At 39.6% G+C, this 18,008-nt stretch overlaps 3 protein-coding genes across 4 annotated transcripts in view; all 3 read right to left on the bottom strand.

Moving 5' to 3' along the window:
* LOC118218907 (NACHT, LRR and PYD domains-containing protein 3-like) overlaps nucleotides 1–7,316 on the bottom strand; it is a 38,130-nt gene extending 30,814 nt beyond the window's left edge. The window contains exons 1-2 of the mRNA XM_035401658.1: nucleotides 7,253–7,316; nucleotides 2,384–2,525 (exon numbers count right to left, since the gene is read on the bottom strand). Coding sequence (XP_035257549.1) covers nucleotides 2,384–2,442 — 59 coding nt within the window. The 5' untranslated portion in view covers nucleotides 2,443–2,525; nucleotides 7,253–7,316. The remainder of the gene's footprint in view (nucleotides 1–2,383; nucleotides 2,526–7,252) is intronic.
* LOC118218904 overlaps nucleotides 1–18,008 on the bottom strand; it is a 284,420-nt gene that overhangs the window by 187,767 nt on the left and 78,645 nt on the right. The window lies entirely within an intron of this gene.
* Nucleotides 1–18,008, bottom strand: part of LOC118218915 (Bardet-Biedl syndrome 10 protein homolog) — an 82,199-nt gene that overhangs the window by 59,103 nt on the left and 5,088 nt on the right. The gene's annotated exons all lie outside the window — the stretch shown is intronic.

The following is an 18,008-nucleotide window of genomic DNA, read 5'->3' as shown; positions in this document are numbered from 1 at the left end:
CAGTACATGGAGACAGAGCTTCCAGTTAAACTCACACTCTAACTGCAGCTTTAACTCACAGCACATGGAGACAGAGCTTCCAGGTAAACTCATCCTCTTACTGCAGCTCTAACTCACAGCACATGGAGACAGAGCTTCCAGTTAAACTCATCCTCTTACTGCAGCTGTAACTCACAGCACATGGAGACAGAGCTTCCATTTAAACTCACACTCTAACTGCAGCGTTAACTCACAGCACCTGGAGACAGAGCTTCCAGTTAAACTCATCCTCTTACTGCAGCTCCAACTCACAGCACATCCGAATGTGATATAAAACACATCATGACACTTTAAAATGAGTTAATACACACATGTTGACGAGAATGTGCTATCATACACCCCACTAAACAAAAAAGCAGCCACTGAGATTTAAGTTTTATTTAACCATAGTGTCAGTATGAACTTGTTTCCTTACCTTTGATCACCTGTGAACTCTCCTCTGAAGTTGTATGGAAGAAGCATTGAATGATCACTCTTCATAGACAGACAGCTGGGTACAGGTGACTCTGCCTTCTTTACCCGGACCCTGTGAACAAACATGGAGACAGAGCTTCCAGTTAAACTCATCCTCTTACTGCAGCTCTAACTCACAGCACATGGAGACAGAGCTTCCAGTTAAACTCATCCTCTTACTGCAGCTCTAACTCACAGCACATGAAGACAGAGCTTCCAGTTAAACTCATCCTCTTACTGCAGCTCTAAATCACAGCACATGGAGACAGAGCTTCAAGTTAAACTCATCCTCTTACTGCAGCTCTAACTCACAGCACATGGAGACAGAGCTTCCAGTTAAACTCATCTTCTTACTGCAGCTCTAACTCACAGCACATCCGAATGTGATATAAAACACATCATGACACTTTAAAATGAGTTAATACACACATGTTGACGAGAATGTGCTATCATACACCCCAATAAACCAAAAAGCAGCCACTGAGATTTAAGTTTTATTTAACCATAGTGTCAGTATAAACTTGTTTCCTTACCTTTGATCACCTGTGAACTCTCCTCTGAAGTTGTATGGAAGAAGCATTGAATGATCACTCTTCATAGACAGACAGCTGGGTACAGGTGACTCTGCCTTCTTTACCCGGACCCTGTGAAAAAACATGGAGACAGAGCTTCCAGTTAAACTCATCCTCTTACTGCAGCTCTAACTCACAGCACATGGAGACAGAGCTTCCAGTTAAACTCATCCTCTTACTGCAGCTCTAACTCACAGCACATGGAGACAGAGCTTCCAGTTAAACTCATCCTCTTACTGCAGCTCTAACTCACAGCACATGAAGACAGAGCTTCCAGTTAAACTCATCCTCTTACTGCAGCTCTAAATCACAGCACATGGAGACAGAGCTTCAAGATAAACTCATCCTCTTACTGCAGCTCTAACTCACAGCACATGGAGACAGAGCTTCCAGTTAAACTCATCTTCTTACTGCAGCTCTAACTCACAGCACATCCGAATGTGATATAAAACACATCATGACACTTTAAAATGAGTTAATACACACATGTTGACGAGAATGTGCTATCATACACCCCACTAAACCAAAAAGTAGCCACTGAGATTTAAGTTTTATTTAACCGTAGTGTCAGTATGAACTTGTTTCATTACCTTTGATCACCTGTGAACTCTCCACTGAAGCAGAATGGAAGATGCATTGAATGATCACTTTTCATAGACAGACAGCTGGGTACAGGTGACTCTGCCTTCTTTACCCGGACCCTGTGAACAAACATGGAGACAGAGCTTCCAGTTAAACTCATCTTCTTACTGCAGCTCTAACTCACAACACATGGAGACAGAGATTCCAGTTAAAATCATCCTCTAACTGCAGCTCTAACTCACAGCACATGGAGACAGAGCTTCCCGTTAAACTCATCTTCTTACTGCAGCTCTAACTCACAGCACATGGAGACAGAGCTTCCAGTTAAACTCATCTTTTTACTGCATTTATAACTCACAGCACATGGACAGAGCTGCCATTTAAACTCACACTCTAACTGCAGCTCTAACTCACAACACATGGAGACAGAGTTTCCAGTTAAACTCATCATCTTACTGCAGCTCTAACTCACAGCACATGGAGACAGAGTTTCCAGTTAAACTCATTATCTTACTGCAGCTCTAACTCACAGCACATGGAGACAGAGCTTCCAGTTAAACTCATCCTCTTACTGCAGCTCTAACTCACAGCACATGGAGACAGAGCTTCCAGTTAAACTCATCATCTTACTGCAGCTCTAACTCACAGTACATGGAGACAGAGCTTCCAGTTAAACTCATCCTCTTACTGCAGCTCTAACTCACAGCACATTAACTCACTGATTCATGCATTTTTACCTCTTTCTCGCAGGGCCGTGGGTTCCATCGTCAGTCTCGGTCTCCTCTGAGGAAGTCATTTTAGAAATAGCTCCCCCTGTCTCAGGACACCTGAACACGCCAGATCAGATTCACAAGTGGGTTCGGACCCAAATTGGCAGACCTGTAAATACACACAAGAAGAACATGATAACGCACAGACAGAATAATACACTGTGAGGGCCACATAACGTAAACGTGTAACACAAAAAGGTAATTTAATTAAGTTCGGTGCATTAAAATATGTACGCACCATATTATGTTATTTGTGCATTTTATCCCACTGATATGCTCAATGTATGTATCGATAATGAGTCCTTTGTGAAGTATCGCAAATTTGTATGCCGGCCCTTTAAGAGTTGCAATCAAGCAGCAAACAGGTGGTGATGGGCCAGGTGGGTTTTTTGAAATAGATTGGGGGCAAGAGGTAGCAACGGAGAATGGAGTAAAGGGGAGTCAGCAGAAAATAATCAAGAATTCTGAGATTTGTTGGCGTTTTAGTTTGGATTGTATTTTTTTCAATCTATAATTATTCAACACAGCTCCAAGACACGAAAACGAGTAACCTGCTGAACCTACGTTTTAAAAGAATTCTCTTCTACTGCATCAGGAGGGTGAGCCGAAGCTTTTTGGGGTTTTTTTTTTGCTTCTTTGAATGCAATGCATTGCTTAATTATTTGTTTTTGGAGAGGAAAGAAGATTTTTGCACTTATGCATTAATTTTGGTTTCATGACTTATTATTTTTGGCACGTTTTCTGGATTTGTTTCCCTGGAAACCGGACAACTGCCTCTGTTGTAATATATAAATTCCGTTCGAATAGATTCCCGTGAATATAGCGTGTTCATTCTGTTTAAATTGGTCTGAATTTGTTATAACACACACACACACACACACACACACACACACACACACACACACACATACATCAAACCTCAGAGAACAGACAGCGACAAATCTGGAATTTAACTGAGCCATAAACTTGTACAGTAATACAATTCCTTCCAAAATATTCTGCACCCATGATAACAATTACTAAGACCGTTCAATATAAGGATTACCAGTGCTGAGGTATATTTTCATTGTCCAACATATGGAATATATTTAATGATATAATGGAAACTACCAAAATGACACATTTCTCACATTTCTTTACAAAAATTGTGCGTCACAATTATTGGCACCCCTGTATTTGGTACTGTGTGCACCCTCCCCTCGCAGGGATAATGGCACTGAGTCTTTTTACATAACGTCTCATAAGACCAGAGAACACATTGGGAGGGATCTTAGACTCTTCCTCCACCCACAATCTTTCCAGATCCTGATGTCTTTGTTGATCCGTGCTTATGGGCTGTGCTGTTCAATTGAGTCACAGGTTTTCAGGGAGTTTCAGGAGTCTTTAGACTGTTGTAGCCATTGCACAATGATGCTTCTGCATCATTAACCTTTTTATTTGTGGATTTTAACGTGGATTTGGGGTCATTGTCTTGCTGAAAGATCCACTAGTTTCAGTCTGCTGGCAGAGGTAGTCAGGTTTAGGGCTAAATTGTCCTGGTACTTGGGTAGAGTTCACGATGCTGCTTTCCTTAACAAGGGCCCCAGGACCAGTGTGAGCAAAGTAGCCCCATAACATTAAAGATCCACCACCGTATTTTTATTTTCAGTATATGCATCCTTAAATCTATCCTACATCATATTCCTGGACATGGTTGTGAGGGGGGTTGGAGCCTCTCCCAGCATGCATTGGGCAGGAGGCAGGAAAAAACCCTGAACAGGTCACCAGGCCATCACAGGGCATGCACACCATGCACTTACACACTCATACATTCAAGCAATTTAGTGCCTCCAATTAGCTTAACCTGCATGTCTTTGGACTGTGGGAGGAAACCCATGCAGACATGGGATGAGAATATGCAAACTCCACACACACCACCATGCACCAGCAGTTTTAAACTTCTTCATCATTGCCCTCACAGTAGTACCTAGCATCTTCAGTTTATTTTTTGATCCATTGCCTGATTTTCAAAGGTCAGCAACCATTTTCATTTTGTTCGTCAGTTCTTTGTCTTTCTCTGTGGCAAAGATGAAAAATGGGTTTCACAAGCAGGTTCTCAGTTTAATCCTCCAGTGAAACAGGAAGCCATGGAAGGCCACAAGAGCTTCTCTTAATATTGATGTAGATTGAGTTTGATTTTATTTTATTTATAAGAATCTTTAGGGGTGCCAATTATTTTTATATATTTTTGGGAAATAACAACCCTACCTGAATCCAACCGTCACACTAGAGGGCGCCAGTTCCTCCAATCTTAGTTTGTTTTCTGTGCCTGTTTAGTGCTAATTAAGGAGTTGTGTCACAAACATTTAATAGCCTGACCAGATTCACATTACAGGTATCTGTAACTGATTTATGATTAGTCAAAGAGCTAATTTAAGATCTAACTGCATTTTCACTCATCAAAAAACTTTTAATATCTCGAATTAGGCTACATTTTGCTAGTAAGATTGAAGTTACTTTCACCATTCAGTTGTATGGGACCTCCAATTAAGATATCTACAATTCAGTTTTGACTATCAAAAACGTGAATTCCAGATACTGTATCGCGATTTCAATAAGAGATAACTCAAATAAGAGATATCTCCACTTAGCTCTGACTTATTCATAATTTCAGTTAAAGATATCTTTAATTCCTCGTGATTTAAGATAGCAGGTAACGGGGGACCAGGACGCAAACGCAGAATGGGAAAAACACCAGGAACTCCAAAAAGGCAAATCCAATCAAAGACTTCACTCTCATACAGGTAACAGAAAACAGTGAACAAAAACGAGTGCCAGACAGGGCACTTTCAAAAACAAAAACAGAAGAATTTTCAACAAAAAAAACCCCAAAAGGAAACAGAACTCGGTCAGGGCAGAACTCACAGACAGAAACGCGGGCAGAAACAGACCGGCAGATACTCTCAGGCAGAAACATTGTAGTTTTACCACGGCAGACTCACGTCAATAACATCCGCCGTCGCATAATTACGTAGCCTAGTGTAGTAAGTGCAGTTGGATTCTCTTAGCACCGCGGTTGTCTTTTCCTAAATCCTTTTGAATTCTCCTTCACATCTTTTCTTAACCTCATGACGCTTTCCACCGAGGTCAAGGAAAAGTGGTTAGGAAAAGACATAGGACGTAATTCTTTGACTATTCTGACGCAGCTATAGGCCTCAGAAGTCGTGTCGTCATTCCCTTCGGGTTTGTTAGCATTTTCGAGACTTCCGGTTTAAAAAAATAGACGCCCCTTTGGGACAAATGAATGGCGATTATGACATTTGGAAGTTTTTTTGTATATGAAAAAATAATGCTTTTTACCCATTTTTTATCATCTAAAAAAATTCTGTCATTTAAAAAAGCCAACTGCTAACGCCTAAGTGGTTAGCCACCCGAGATGACCCGTCGCACAATGACATTACACACAGAGCTGTTTAGATTTTTTCGATACACGCGCGAAAACCGTTTTCTTCCCCTTGTTTTCCGTTAGTGTAATAAATTATACATTTTTCTATTTTTTACAGTTGTATATATCGTTGTAAACATCTTCATATAACTAGGCTACTTGCGCTTCACTAGCATTGCCAGGTAGCCGCAAGAGCTGTGACGTAAATAACATGCGCAGCAGTGTTAGCTTTTTGTTAGCAAAATAATTGTTTCGGTTGAAAAACGATCAGCGGATCTAGTGCCATTTAAGAGAGAAATGTGTTCGGATAAAAACTTCCAAGTTTTAAACGCCAGTTTAAATCACAGACTGTGACAGGGACGGTTATGAGAAAAGGCCTATTCGGACGCTGCCTTATCGTGCGCTTACCTGTAGGTGGACGCTTTTTCGCAATTTTCGCGTAATAATAGGCGCCTGCGTTCTTCCTTGTCCGTTCACCCGATATATAAGCAGCTTGAAACACAGCACAACTTGTCACAAACACATACATATAGCAATTGTAAGGTCAGCTAACCTTATTTTTTTCCTAGTGGGAAAACTAGAAGACCTTCGTCGGTTAGCCTAGTCAAAGATAGACGGACACCCCCAGTCAAAGCCTGCGAGAGTAGACCGTAAACTGTAGCGAGATCGTCATCCAGTGCCGAATTGCCCCATTTTATTCACTCGAACAGGGTAATGTTTATTAAAGTCGTCGTAATATGTTCATATATGTTTTGGATGGACATGAAATTTCACACAAAGGTAGTTTAATAACCCTAAATACCGGACACCTAGGCTACTTCCAACCCCCACGTCTTTTCGAAATTTTCAATAAAAAGGAAGGGACCAACGCCGCAAAGAAGCGTGTCCGGGTTCTGGAGGGTGTCCGACTATGAGTAAAATGATATCATATAGGCCTAGAGTAATCTCTGCCTAACATAATCACTCCACTGTATATTTTTCCTCAATATTGCAAACCACTTAATTTTAGTAGGCTAATGGGAATGATTCCCTCTAAAACATGAAAAAAAGTAACAACCCCTTAATTGTTTAAAACAAAATCAGGGTTTATAGTGCAGTAAGTGTAAAAATGTCAACAACAAGCGACAAGTCCTGTGACGTCCGTCTCACTATTCTACCTCCTCACATGGTAGAAGTGGTCATGGAATATTAAAAAAAACTGAAGTAAACTTTCTTTTAAAGGTTATTTTTAAATTACTTTCTGGTCTAAAATGTATGTTTGGATTCCGTATGAGCTCTTAGCTTGTTAGGCTACGCATTAAACTCGCTATTTTATTGCCAGTTATCCGTTTTTCTGAGTTACGCGGGTTAATGCGATTATACCTGCAGATTCTCATTCCTCCCCGCAGCCCTTTACCTTCAGCTTCTCTTACCTCAGTTCCACTCCACAACAGACTGTTTACTCCGTTTTTCACATTTTATTTTATTCCTTCTTTCCTAGTTTCTTCCTCCTCCGTTTTTAAAATGGCCGTTAAGCTTCAGTTTCTGTTGGACCTTTGGACCTTTCCTTACTTACCTGTTTACTGGCTCAACTGAATGTTCGATGGGTGGAGTTTTATATATTTATACTTTTTATTAGCTGCATCAGTGGTGGTATTTAATAAGTTATGCAGAATAAACAAATATTTAATCCATGTAGATCTTTGCCAAATTTTAGCACATACAGTGAGCACCATAATTCATTGGATAGTGACACATTTTTTTGTTATTTTGGTTCTGTGCTCTAGCACTTTGAGTTTGAAAGGATACAATGACAATGAGGTTGAAGTGCAGACGGTCAGCTTTAATTTGAGGGTATTTCCATCCATATCGGCTGAACAGTTTAGAAATGACAGCACCTTTTGTACATGGTCCCCCCATTTTAAGGTACTGCACGTATTTGTTGAATTGGCTTCACAGATGTGTTTTCAGGCAGGTGTATTCATTTGTGTCGTTAGTGAATGCAGAAGAGAGCTGTTGATGTCTAGTCTTGATTCTAGACTTTGCAATTGCCTTTGGAGATTGTTGTTGGGGTGTGACAACATGAGGAAGACAGCAGTGTCGATGCAAATTAAGCTGGCCATCATAAGCTCAGAAATGAAACTCAATCAATCAGGAACATTGCATGGGCATGCCCAAATCAACAGTTTGTTTTTAAGTTTGTGTAATTTTTGGTATTTTGTCTGTACATTTTCTTGTGCCTTCCCCAATCAACTGTTTCTTTTTTTCTCTTTTTTTTGTTGACAATTTTTAAGGTTATTTGCCCTTCGTATACTCATCAAATGTGTTTGTGAAGTATTAAAATAAAATAATAACTAACGAGAGCTGACTTTCCACGATACCTGCTCTTACCAGTTCCACTTCATTTTATTCAAAATGCGCCACAAGACATTTTATTTTATTTTCATTTTCATTTCAGGGCTGAAATGTGAGATCTGACCCACAGTCGCTTTCTCGAGTCGGGAGTATCTGGAGACCAGAGTACGGGGCGTGTCAAAAGCAAAATGGACGACGGGTCAAAAGCACGTTTCTTTTGGTCGATGATTCGGCGAGTCACATATATTATCCAGTCAAAGGCATGATCCAAAGGCGTAGATGTATCACGATTGTTTTGACGTTTCTGAGACAGCATATCTGTTTTCGTTGCTGGTCCTGGAGGTGAATAAAAGGCGCGTATGCATATGTCGGTGCGAAAGTTATGCGCTTTCTTTGTCTTTGTCTTTGTCTAAACTACGTCGCCAATCTAATATGCAGTAAAGTCATGTTTGGTGTTGTTGGAGAGCTAATATCATGAGCAGTTAGATGGTCTCATTCTATGTTGGGAATGTTGTCATTCAAAGTTTATGTGTTACATGAAAGTGAAATGCCAATCACTGAAATTTAGCTATTCAGCTGTTACACCTGAAATTGTGAAAATGGCGACACTATGTTTGAACAATTGTCTGCACCAAGTGCTTTGGGTGCTGTTTGGAATAAAATTATTATTATTATTCACAAATATGATTTTTACATTGCAAAATAAATAGTACTATTGTGCTAAACTTTATGCAACCCACGGAGATACAGTACATTAATTGGGAAAACATATGCCTGGATAGTTTTGTAAGATTAAAAAATGTTTTAATGGGGCAAAATATTTGCCATTATTATATGTATTTATTTATTCACCACCCCACCCCTTTTTATATCAAAAGTATTGATGTCAATACTTTTAAAGGCCTAGATTTTGCAAGTTTTAATTATAGGCTTATAGACAGTGCTTTGTATGGGTGAGTATCTTGGCATTTTTGTACATTGAAAACGTGTTTTTGTTGAGATATTTCATTATGTACTGTGTTTTCTATGAGTAACTGATAATAATAATAATAATAATAATGCATATAAATGTATGTACCATAATTAAATCTGGAGAGAGACATGTATACACATACATACAGTTGAGTCCAAAAGCTTACATACACCTAGGCTAAAGATATTCAAACTCAGTCTTTCATAACTCTGCACATTTCATGTTGCCATACATTTAGTTTGGCAAGTTAATTGAGACATCTGCTTTGTTCACATCAGAGGTAATTTTAAAACAATCAATTAGAGACATATTTATTTCAGCTTTAATTCACTATATCAGAATTCCAGTGGGTCAAAAGTTTACATACACCTGGTTTAGTGTCTTTAAACAGTCTGGAAGATTTCAGAAATTGATGCAATTACTTTTTACCGTTCCTTTTGTCATAATTAGGAGTTAACTGGGAGTTAATTGGCACATGTGGCTGTATTTAAGGGCCTACTTTTAGAGCCACTGCCTTTTTGCCCATGATACGATGGGAAAATCAAAGCAACTCTGCCAAAAAATTGTGGACCTCCACAAGTCTGGTTCCTCCTTAGGAGCAATTTCCAAACAACTGAAGGTAACACGAACATCTGTACAAACAATTGTATACAAATATAAAAACCTTGGGACCACAGACACTGCAGAGTTAAAATTAACTCCCAGGGCTAAACAAACTATGGTCAGAAAGGTTCAACTGAACCCCAAGACAACAACAAAGGAACTGGTGAAGGAGTTGGCAGCATCAGGTACCAAAGTATCTACATCCACCATTAAGAGAATCCTATATTGCCATGGCTGCTGTACAAGGAAGAAGCCCCTACTCCAAGGCCGGCATAAAAAATCCAGAATGAACTAGAAATACTGAAGCAAGACCTCAAGACATCAGCTAGAAAGTTAAAACTTGGTCAGAACTTGGTCTTCCAGCAGGACAATGATACTAAGCATACCTCCAAAGTTGTAACAAAATGGCTTAAAGACAACAAAGTGAAAGTATTGGAGTGGCCATCACAAAGCCCTGATCTGAATCCCATAGAAAATTTGTGGAATGCACTGAAAAAGCGTGTCCGAGCAAGGAGGCCCACAAACCTGACTGAGTTACACCAGTTCTGGCAGGGGGAATGAGCAAAGATTCTGGCAAAGTATTGTGAGAAGCCTGTGGAAGCTTACCCCAAGTGTTTGATTCAAGTTAAGCAATTAAAAGGCAATGCCACCAAATACTAAAAAAGTGTATGTAAACTTTTGACCCACTGAAAATCTGATATAGTACATACAAGCTGAAATAAATGTCTCTTAGCTATTATTTTGAAATTACCTCTTATGGAAATAAAGTAGATACCCTAATTGACATAACACAGGAGATGCATGGTAACATGAAATGTGTGGAGTTGTGAAAAATTGAGTTTGAATGTCTTTAGCCGAGGTGCATGTGAACTTTTGGCCTCAACTGTAGCCTACAAGTCAAACTGTATACTAGAACTGTTAGTTGGAGTTTGGGTTGCTTACAGCAGTAGCTTAGGTGGTTGAATTTCATGATTGGAGGCGACAAAGACAGTGATAACGTTGTCGTAAATATTGTTTACCCCCATTATTACCCCATAACGTGGCAGTTTTTCTTTGGAATCCTGTAGAGTAGTAACCCTTCCTCGACTCAGTGCACACACTGACGCCGTGAACAAATAAGGTTCCGTTTCTTAAATTATTTGTACATGTCCGGTTTGTGGTCCCGACCAGACAATTGAATGAGTAATTGATTGAATAAATTTGTAGTTTGTAATGAATTTGCTTGTCTGAGACTCCCTGATCTGACATCGGTTTCAAGGGGGTCTCCCAGAGTTGTTGGCGGTTTCCAGAAGATTCCCCCTGGCTAACGTGGATTACAGAGGACAGGAGCAGAGTTAACACCATCCTACAGCCATCCTGCTTGTCTCTTAGGAGTGATGATTCATATCGGCGTGTAAGCACACACACATTACAGCGTTCCTGCTCTGAACATGGACTCAGGCTGGTTGATCTGAATGTACAGAGTAAACAGGCAAATGCTGACTTGTGCATCACATCTCATGTACAAAATATATGCTCAAACGGTTTTAAGGCCATGTCTGAAGGGTTTATCTATGCTTCCTGTACTTTCGGGGGCACTAGGTGCTGTGTGGTCTTCACTCATAAACCGGTTGGATTTTATTCATATTTTAATAATCTGACTTTTTATCCTAGGAGCAGGCATATCGTAAGCTCCCCAGAAACCTGATGCTAAAGGCATTGTTCAGTTCTGTTGTGCAGAGTGACCCCAAATGACCAATGTAACACCAACAATTATAATATGAAGCTTATTTTCATATACACAATTTCTAGATGATCTTATTCAGATTCCTTCTCACATATAGCAAATCATCTAGCAGAATTGCAGAGTGAGACACACTGATCATGGAGGAAAATCATGAAACTCCACAACAGAGCCCATAACAATGCCTCTACATGCACAAGATGTCTTTCAGTGTGGAGAGTATGTATAATGTTCTTAAAATGTTTTCAGAAATCGCATGGCACTTTCTAAAATGGACTTAACTTGATGCACTTAAAACTAGTTTTTCCTATACATATAAAGGTTATAGATAAATACTTGTGACCTTTGTAACAGAAATTACTTGCACATGGAAAATACAGTGGATTTCATATAAGCCATCTCTACTGAACTTGACTTGACTTTATTGTCCCTGTAGAGAAATGTGGATTGCAGCACTGTGTTATGTTAAAGGGCATCACAGACGCAGACAATAGAAAGTTAGAAGCATTGCAAATGTCACAGTAGTGGTAGCACAGGAGTATACAATATGGAGGGATGCTACACAGGCAGCCCAATGTGACACAGACAGCTGGAGCAACCAGATCAGCTGGTATTAGGCATGGCTGGTGCCTGATGGCTCTCTGGTGTCTGAGTTCGTTCCAGTTTTATTTTTGAAAGTAGAAATATATAACTTGACATAACTGCGAGACAATATTTTACAGTAAGATAAGATTGCTATTAAGCTACTTGAACCAATGCACATGCATTTGATTGCAAAAGCAACTGTCAAGCTGAGAAACATTAGCCATAATCTGAATGCTGGCTTCAGTGACTATTGAGCATGTGGCTCCGTCTAGTGGTGGTTCCTTTAATAGGTTTTATAAAAGGTTGTCAAGTTTTGAATGCCTTCACATTATGGTAGGCCTACCATCAAATGTATATCACGTTAAATGTCATTAAAAACAAATTATTATTATGATTATTACTATTACTATTATTGTAATGGTAAAAATAGGTTAAGTTTCTGTCCTTTTGTTTCCTATGTTCCAGTAAACGTTTCCCACTTTTATCCACTTCACTGGGAGTTGGGTGCAGTTGTCTGACGCGTGTTGTAATGAAAATAAAAATGCATTATTGTTGTTGCTCTTGTTGAATTTATTTACAAAATAAATGAACATAAAACTGCAATAATAAACTTAAAATTAAAGTCCATTTAAAGTTTTCCAGATTCCACAGGTCCACTTTGGTTGTGCAAAACACGGTCAATGACCGTTTCCGCTCGCACCCGTCTACTCCCGCTGGCCCGCCTCACCGCACCATCTTAAATATAATTTATTCCCCCTTCTCCTATAGAGGGACACACTCATAAAATAATTAATGCACACTAAACAATAAATAACAAATACATGATAAATTCCATTATAATTTCAAGTTAAATGTAGAACAGAATAAATAAACTTCATAATATCTTTTTGGGGTTCTTATTATAAACCAACATAAATTAATGGCTCCTTCAATTATTCTTATTATTATTAGTAGGAGTAATAATATTAACTTCAAAAAAAAAGTTGAATTGAGTGTATATTTTCCAGAAAAAATGAGCTCAATTAGATTACACATAACTCAAATGGGTGCCACCCATAGACCGTATAACAAGACCAGGTTAAAACATAGTATATTGCTGGACCGAACCGGCCGACGTCACAGACATGGGCGGTGTAACTTTATCACTCACTCAGTCAGTCAGTCAGAGACATTCGTGTTTGTAGGGCTGGCCCCGCTGTTGCGGTCCGGCCAAATATAGGTCAGTTCTAAAGGCACCCCGAGGAAGCCGTGAGTCTCTGTAATTGTTGGTAGAGAGATCCAATCAAATCCCCGTTCGCTACCAAGAATCTACCAATGAATTGAAGGGGATAGCCAATCAGAGCGCGTAAGACCAATCGCTTGCTTGAGTCTCTCGGGCTGAGAGACGCGCAAATATTGAATGAGGTAAATCGCTGTTTTATTACGGTTATCGGTTTAAATTACGGTAGACGATTTAATCTGAGGAATTGTTCTTAATTTACATCAGGCACAACAAGGTAAATATATTTTTAACCTTTAAGTGTATTTTCTCTGGCATTATAAATAGCTTGTTTTATATGAGTTTAATATAATAATGCAGCAGTTTTTATGCCTTTAATTTATCTGAATGATCCTTTGTAACTAGCTATCTGGATTGAACTCTGGCCATTTTCTGTCATTTATAGATAATCAAATAACCTTGCTCACACTGTAAGAAAATGTCCTAGAAATAACCTATAGCTAGCTAAATTTTTATTTTTCTTTCTTCATTGGGATGGCAGGTATGCCATCCCGCCAAGTTACGCCTTGGTGGGGCAGCATGCCCCATATACACCACTGAGAGTTTGGCACTTTTCAGGGTTCCCGACAAAAATAACCACTAGACACTCAGCCCTTAAAAACATTAAAAAACATTCATTTCTGTACATTCTGACCCCATTTCAACAGACAGAATTCATAAACAACTTCACACGTCCACACAATAAAGCCCCAAACTAAGGGGATTTTGCGTTTTCTCCTTCTTCTCCTCCTCCTCCTTACTGCCGCTTAGCCAGAAACAAAATGTCTCCCCATTGGACATTTTACCAACACCAGCCAATCCTTCACCTACACGATCCAATCAAGATCTCACATACACATGCAAAATAGACATATCTTTTTACTCTAAAACATTTCTTATCTCAACAACTGGTCCCTTTGTGGCTGAGTGGTCAATGTCATGGTCTATGGATCACAGGGTTCCTGGTTCAAACCCCACTGGAAGCCAGTTTCTGAACTGTGCTTTTTTGCTCACTAATATTTGCTTATTATTTATCAACAATTGCTTTTGCATCACATCTACCCAGCTTTCACCGAACATATACACTCCATTATGATGTACCATCTGCACGTTCACTTAATTGGCTACAATATCTTCTGTAAAACCACGGACAAGTTTGACAAAAAAAATTCACGCATTGAACAGCTATGTCATGGTGGCGCACTGCCAAAGTTACAGAGCATAAAGGTTGGAACACAACCAGAGAGTCAGTTAGAGGGGAGGACACCAAAATCAGATGCCCTCCTTAACTCTAGATTGCAGTGTTTGAAACAGTGCCTGTTTGTACACACTTACACAGAGAGAATAATGACTCAGTGCTGTCTGTACACAGTTACACAGAGAATAAGAACACAGTGCTGATTGTACACAGTTACACAGAGAGAATAAGGACACAGTGCTGTTTGTACACAGTTACACAGAGAGAATAAGGACACAGTGCTGTTTGTACAGTTACACAGAGAGAATAAGGACCAGAGGTGGGTAGTAACGCGTTATATTTACTCCGTTACATTTACTTAAGTAACTTTTTGAATAAATTGTACTTGTAAGAGTAGTTTTAATGCAACATACTTTTCACTTTTACTCGAGTATATTTGCGAAGAAAAAATGTTACTTTTACTCCGTTATATTCGGCTACATTCCGCTCGTTACTTTTATTTTTTACCCATTTTTTTATTCAAGGACGTTCTGTTTGTTTCTTTCTCTCAGAGAGACTTCAGCCAAAGAGGCTGACTGGTCTTTGCTTTGGCGCTGTCATAGCCCCACATGACTCCGTTTCACCAATCAAACGTAGCCAGTCACAGCACACAGAAGGATGAGTGGGCGACAACAATGGCTGAAACAACGGCGGGTGATTCGTAGGAGGCAGAACACCCCTGGCCTCACGTTCAAACTATGTTTTACTTACAGACTACCAAAAACAGTAGTTACATTATGCGCTGCCTTCTTTGTCTGCCTAGAAATGTGGACATTTCAGCCTACAAGAACTCAACTTCGAACTTGAGAAAATATGTGGCGGTAAGTTGTAGGTTAGTTTTGGCTGTGGATAGCTAACTATTTGACTGAGTGGTCATTTATTGTCTTGGACAATCCGTTTGTGAAATACAAGCGCATTCGTGACGCCTGGGTATCTTCCAAAATAGCTGCGCGTAATACCACACCTGTTGTTTACGTCATTGTCGCCCTTTTTAGTACAGTCTGGCTTGATTGACAATTCATTTATTCTAATTTAAGTGAACCTAACGTTAGTCAAATATTTGCATTGTCTTGCCCGTAAGCCAGCGGCGCAAATTATGGGTCTCGAGTTATCCATGGGTTTATGGGGCGTGGAAAGGGGAGTGGTTACTGTGTTCGTGACGCACCAAGTTGACAACTTTCTCAACCGGTTGAAAATAGGACGATAAATTTAAAACGCATATTTCTTCAAAAATACAGAACGGACATATTTAATACTTTACTCATTGTGTTTCTTCAATGCCTCTTGTGCAAATAGCACATAAAACCGAGAAAGTGTGACAATCACCATGGTACTCCTTTAAACTAAAAAAAAAAAAAACTGATATTTACATATTGCGTTATTCATTAACACTGTACCACTTTATTTATATACCAACTCCTGTGTACCATTTTCCTATGACATGATTTCAGTTTCCAATCCGAGAGAGTAGCCTACACTAGACTGTCATCCGCCATTACCGTTGTTTTTGACCGTTTTCGCGAAAGGAATTATGGTATTTTTCCCAGTCGGAGCATGCACGGATGCACACTTCAAATTTTGATCAAATGGATCAGTGCTCCGCACTACCAAACTTCGGTTTGGACTCGCACTCCAAGATGGAGGCATGCTCGCTATGCGCACTCGGAGCATGGAAGTGTGCGGTTTGGGACACAGCCAAAGTTTGTTTACACTAAACCGGAAGTTCTGCACATATTCCGCGCAAGGCATCATGGGACTTTGGAATATTGTGGATAAGTGCATCATAAGGTACAATAATGGTGCGACAAAGCATTATGTTTTCCACATATAAAGTTTCTGTTTGAATTTGAACAGGCTCCTCTTTGTAGTGATGATGAGTCTATTTTAATGGATAAATCCCCTGTAGCCTCATTGATATTTTTTCTGTCAACGGAGGGTTCACCCCAACAAACTGATGAGGTATACAGACTTAATAGAGTACAACAGAAAGCGAAAATCCTCCTCTTCTGACGAACCTCCTGTGTATTGTTTTATTTAAAGGGATATGATTTAGGCCATATTTGAATTTGCACATGGCTATTTTATATTTTGTTTATTTCTATTGGACAAGTATTTACAATTTTATATTTTGGACATTTAGATTTTTACGTTCATCTTGCTCTTCTTATTTCAACATTAAATCAGATTATATGAAGTAACTCAGTACTTGAGTAGTCTTTTCACGAGATACTTTCTTACTCTTACTCAAGTAATTATTTGGATGACTACTTTTACTTCTACTTGAGTCATTATTATTTTAAAGTAACAATACTTCTACTTGAGTACAGGTTTTGGCTACTCTACCCACCTCTGCTATGATCCCAAACCAACCCACCACCAACTGGTTCAACTCCCTAGATTCAATAATAACCAAATTCTACTGGAAAAATAAAAAAGCCAGAATCAAATTAGGTACTCTTCAAAAAAATAAAAATCAAGGAGGACTCGATGCACCAAATTTTCATAATTACTACTTGGCCAACCAATTGCTATACATCTATCAATGGCCTCACCCCACCCAACAAAACAACTCATGGATTGATATCGAACAAGAAGCATGCAGGGAAATCTCACCACCTGACCTACCATTCCTCAATATAAACATAAAACACCACACCTGCTTTAAGAACACTGTAATTTCTACAACTCTGAAAGCTTGGTGGAAAATCAACAAAATCACAAACTCCACTTTGACACCCTCCAAATACACCCCAATCTGGCATAACCCTGACTTCCAGCTCAACAAAACTTCACTGAATTTCACCACATGGAAACAAAAAGGCATTACACATCTCCACCACATTTTTCAAGAGAACACTTTAATCACTTTTAAAGATCTAATCCAGAGATATGGCGTTGGGAGAGTCATGTACTTGCTGTGCTTATTCTGTTATCGGCCTTTGTGAACAGCCCAAACGGTGGATTCTGGTTCAAGCGAGGAAGTGCCCATCAGACCAAAACTCAGTCATTTCCACAACTACATAAGTGTTCTTATGCCTTAGTAATTGCAGCAGACATGGCTGTGAACTAAAATGTTTTACAAATAATTCAGACAATGTTTGATCGATCAGAGAAACTGTTTTCATGTCTATATGAGCACACATAGTGAATCACTGCCCATTCTTTCACTGCTCTGCTTCAGTTCCTGTAGATTCAGTGGCAAACCTGCAGTGATTAATGCACTTCTGACTGTGTTCTGCGGTGTACAGCTGCTTGGAGGCTTAAGGTAGTGAAGGGAAGTGTATGTTTCTGTATTTCTGTATGCACTCCTGGCCACTTCTGCCTAGGCCTGCAGTCTTGTCCCAGTCTCCACATTCCCAGTTACCGTGGCGATGAGGGAGAGGAGCGATGGAGAGCTACGGGGAGGATGGAATGCAGCTCAGGGCTGTCCCAGGTGCACTCCTGAGAGGACCCCG

This window comes from Anguilla anguilla, chromosome 19 (assembly GCF_013347855.1).
Source record: "Anguilla anguilla isolate fAngAng1 chromosome 19, fAngAng1.pri, whole genome shotgun sequence".
Lineage (NCBI taxonomy): Eukaryota > Metazoa > Chordata > Actinopteri > Anguilliformes > Anguillidae > Anguilla > Anguilla anguilla.
This window is presented reverse-complemented; position numbering and strand designations above follow the sequence as displayed.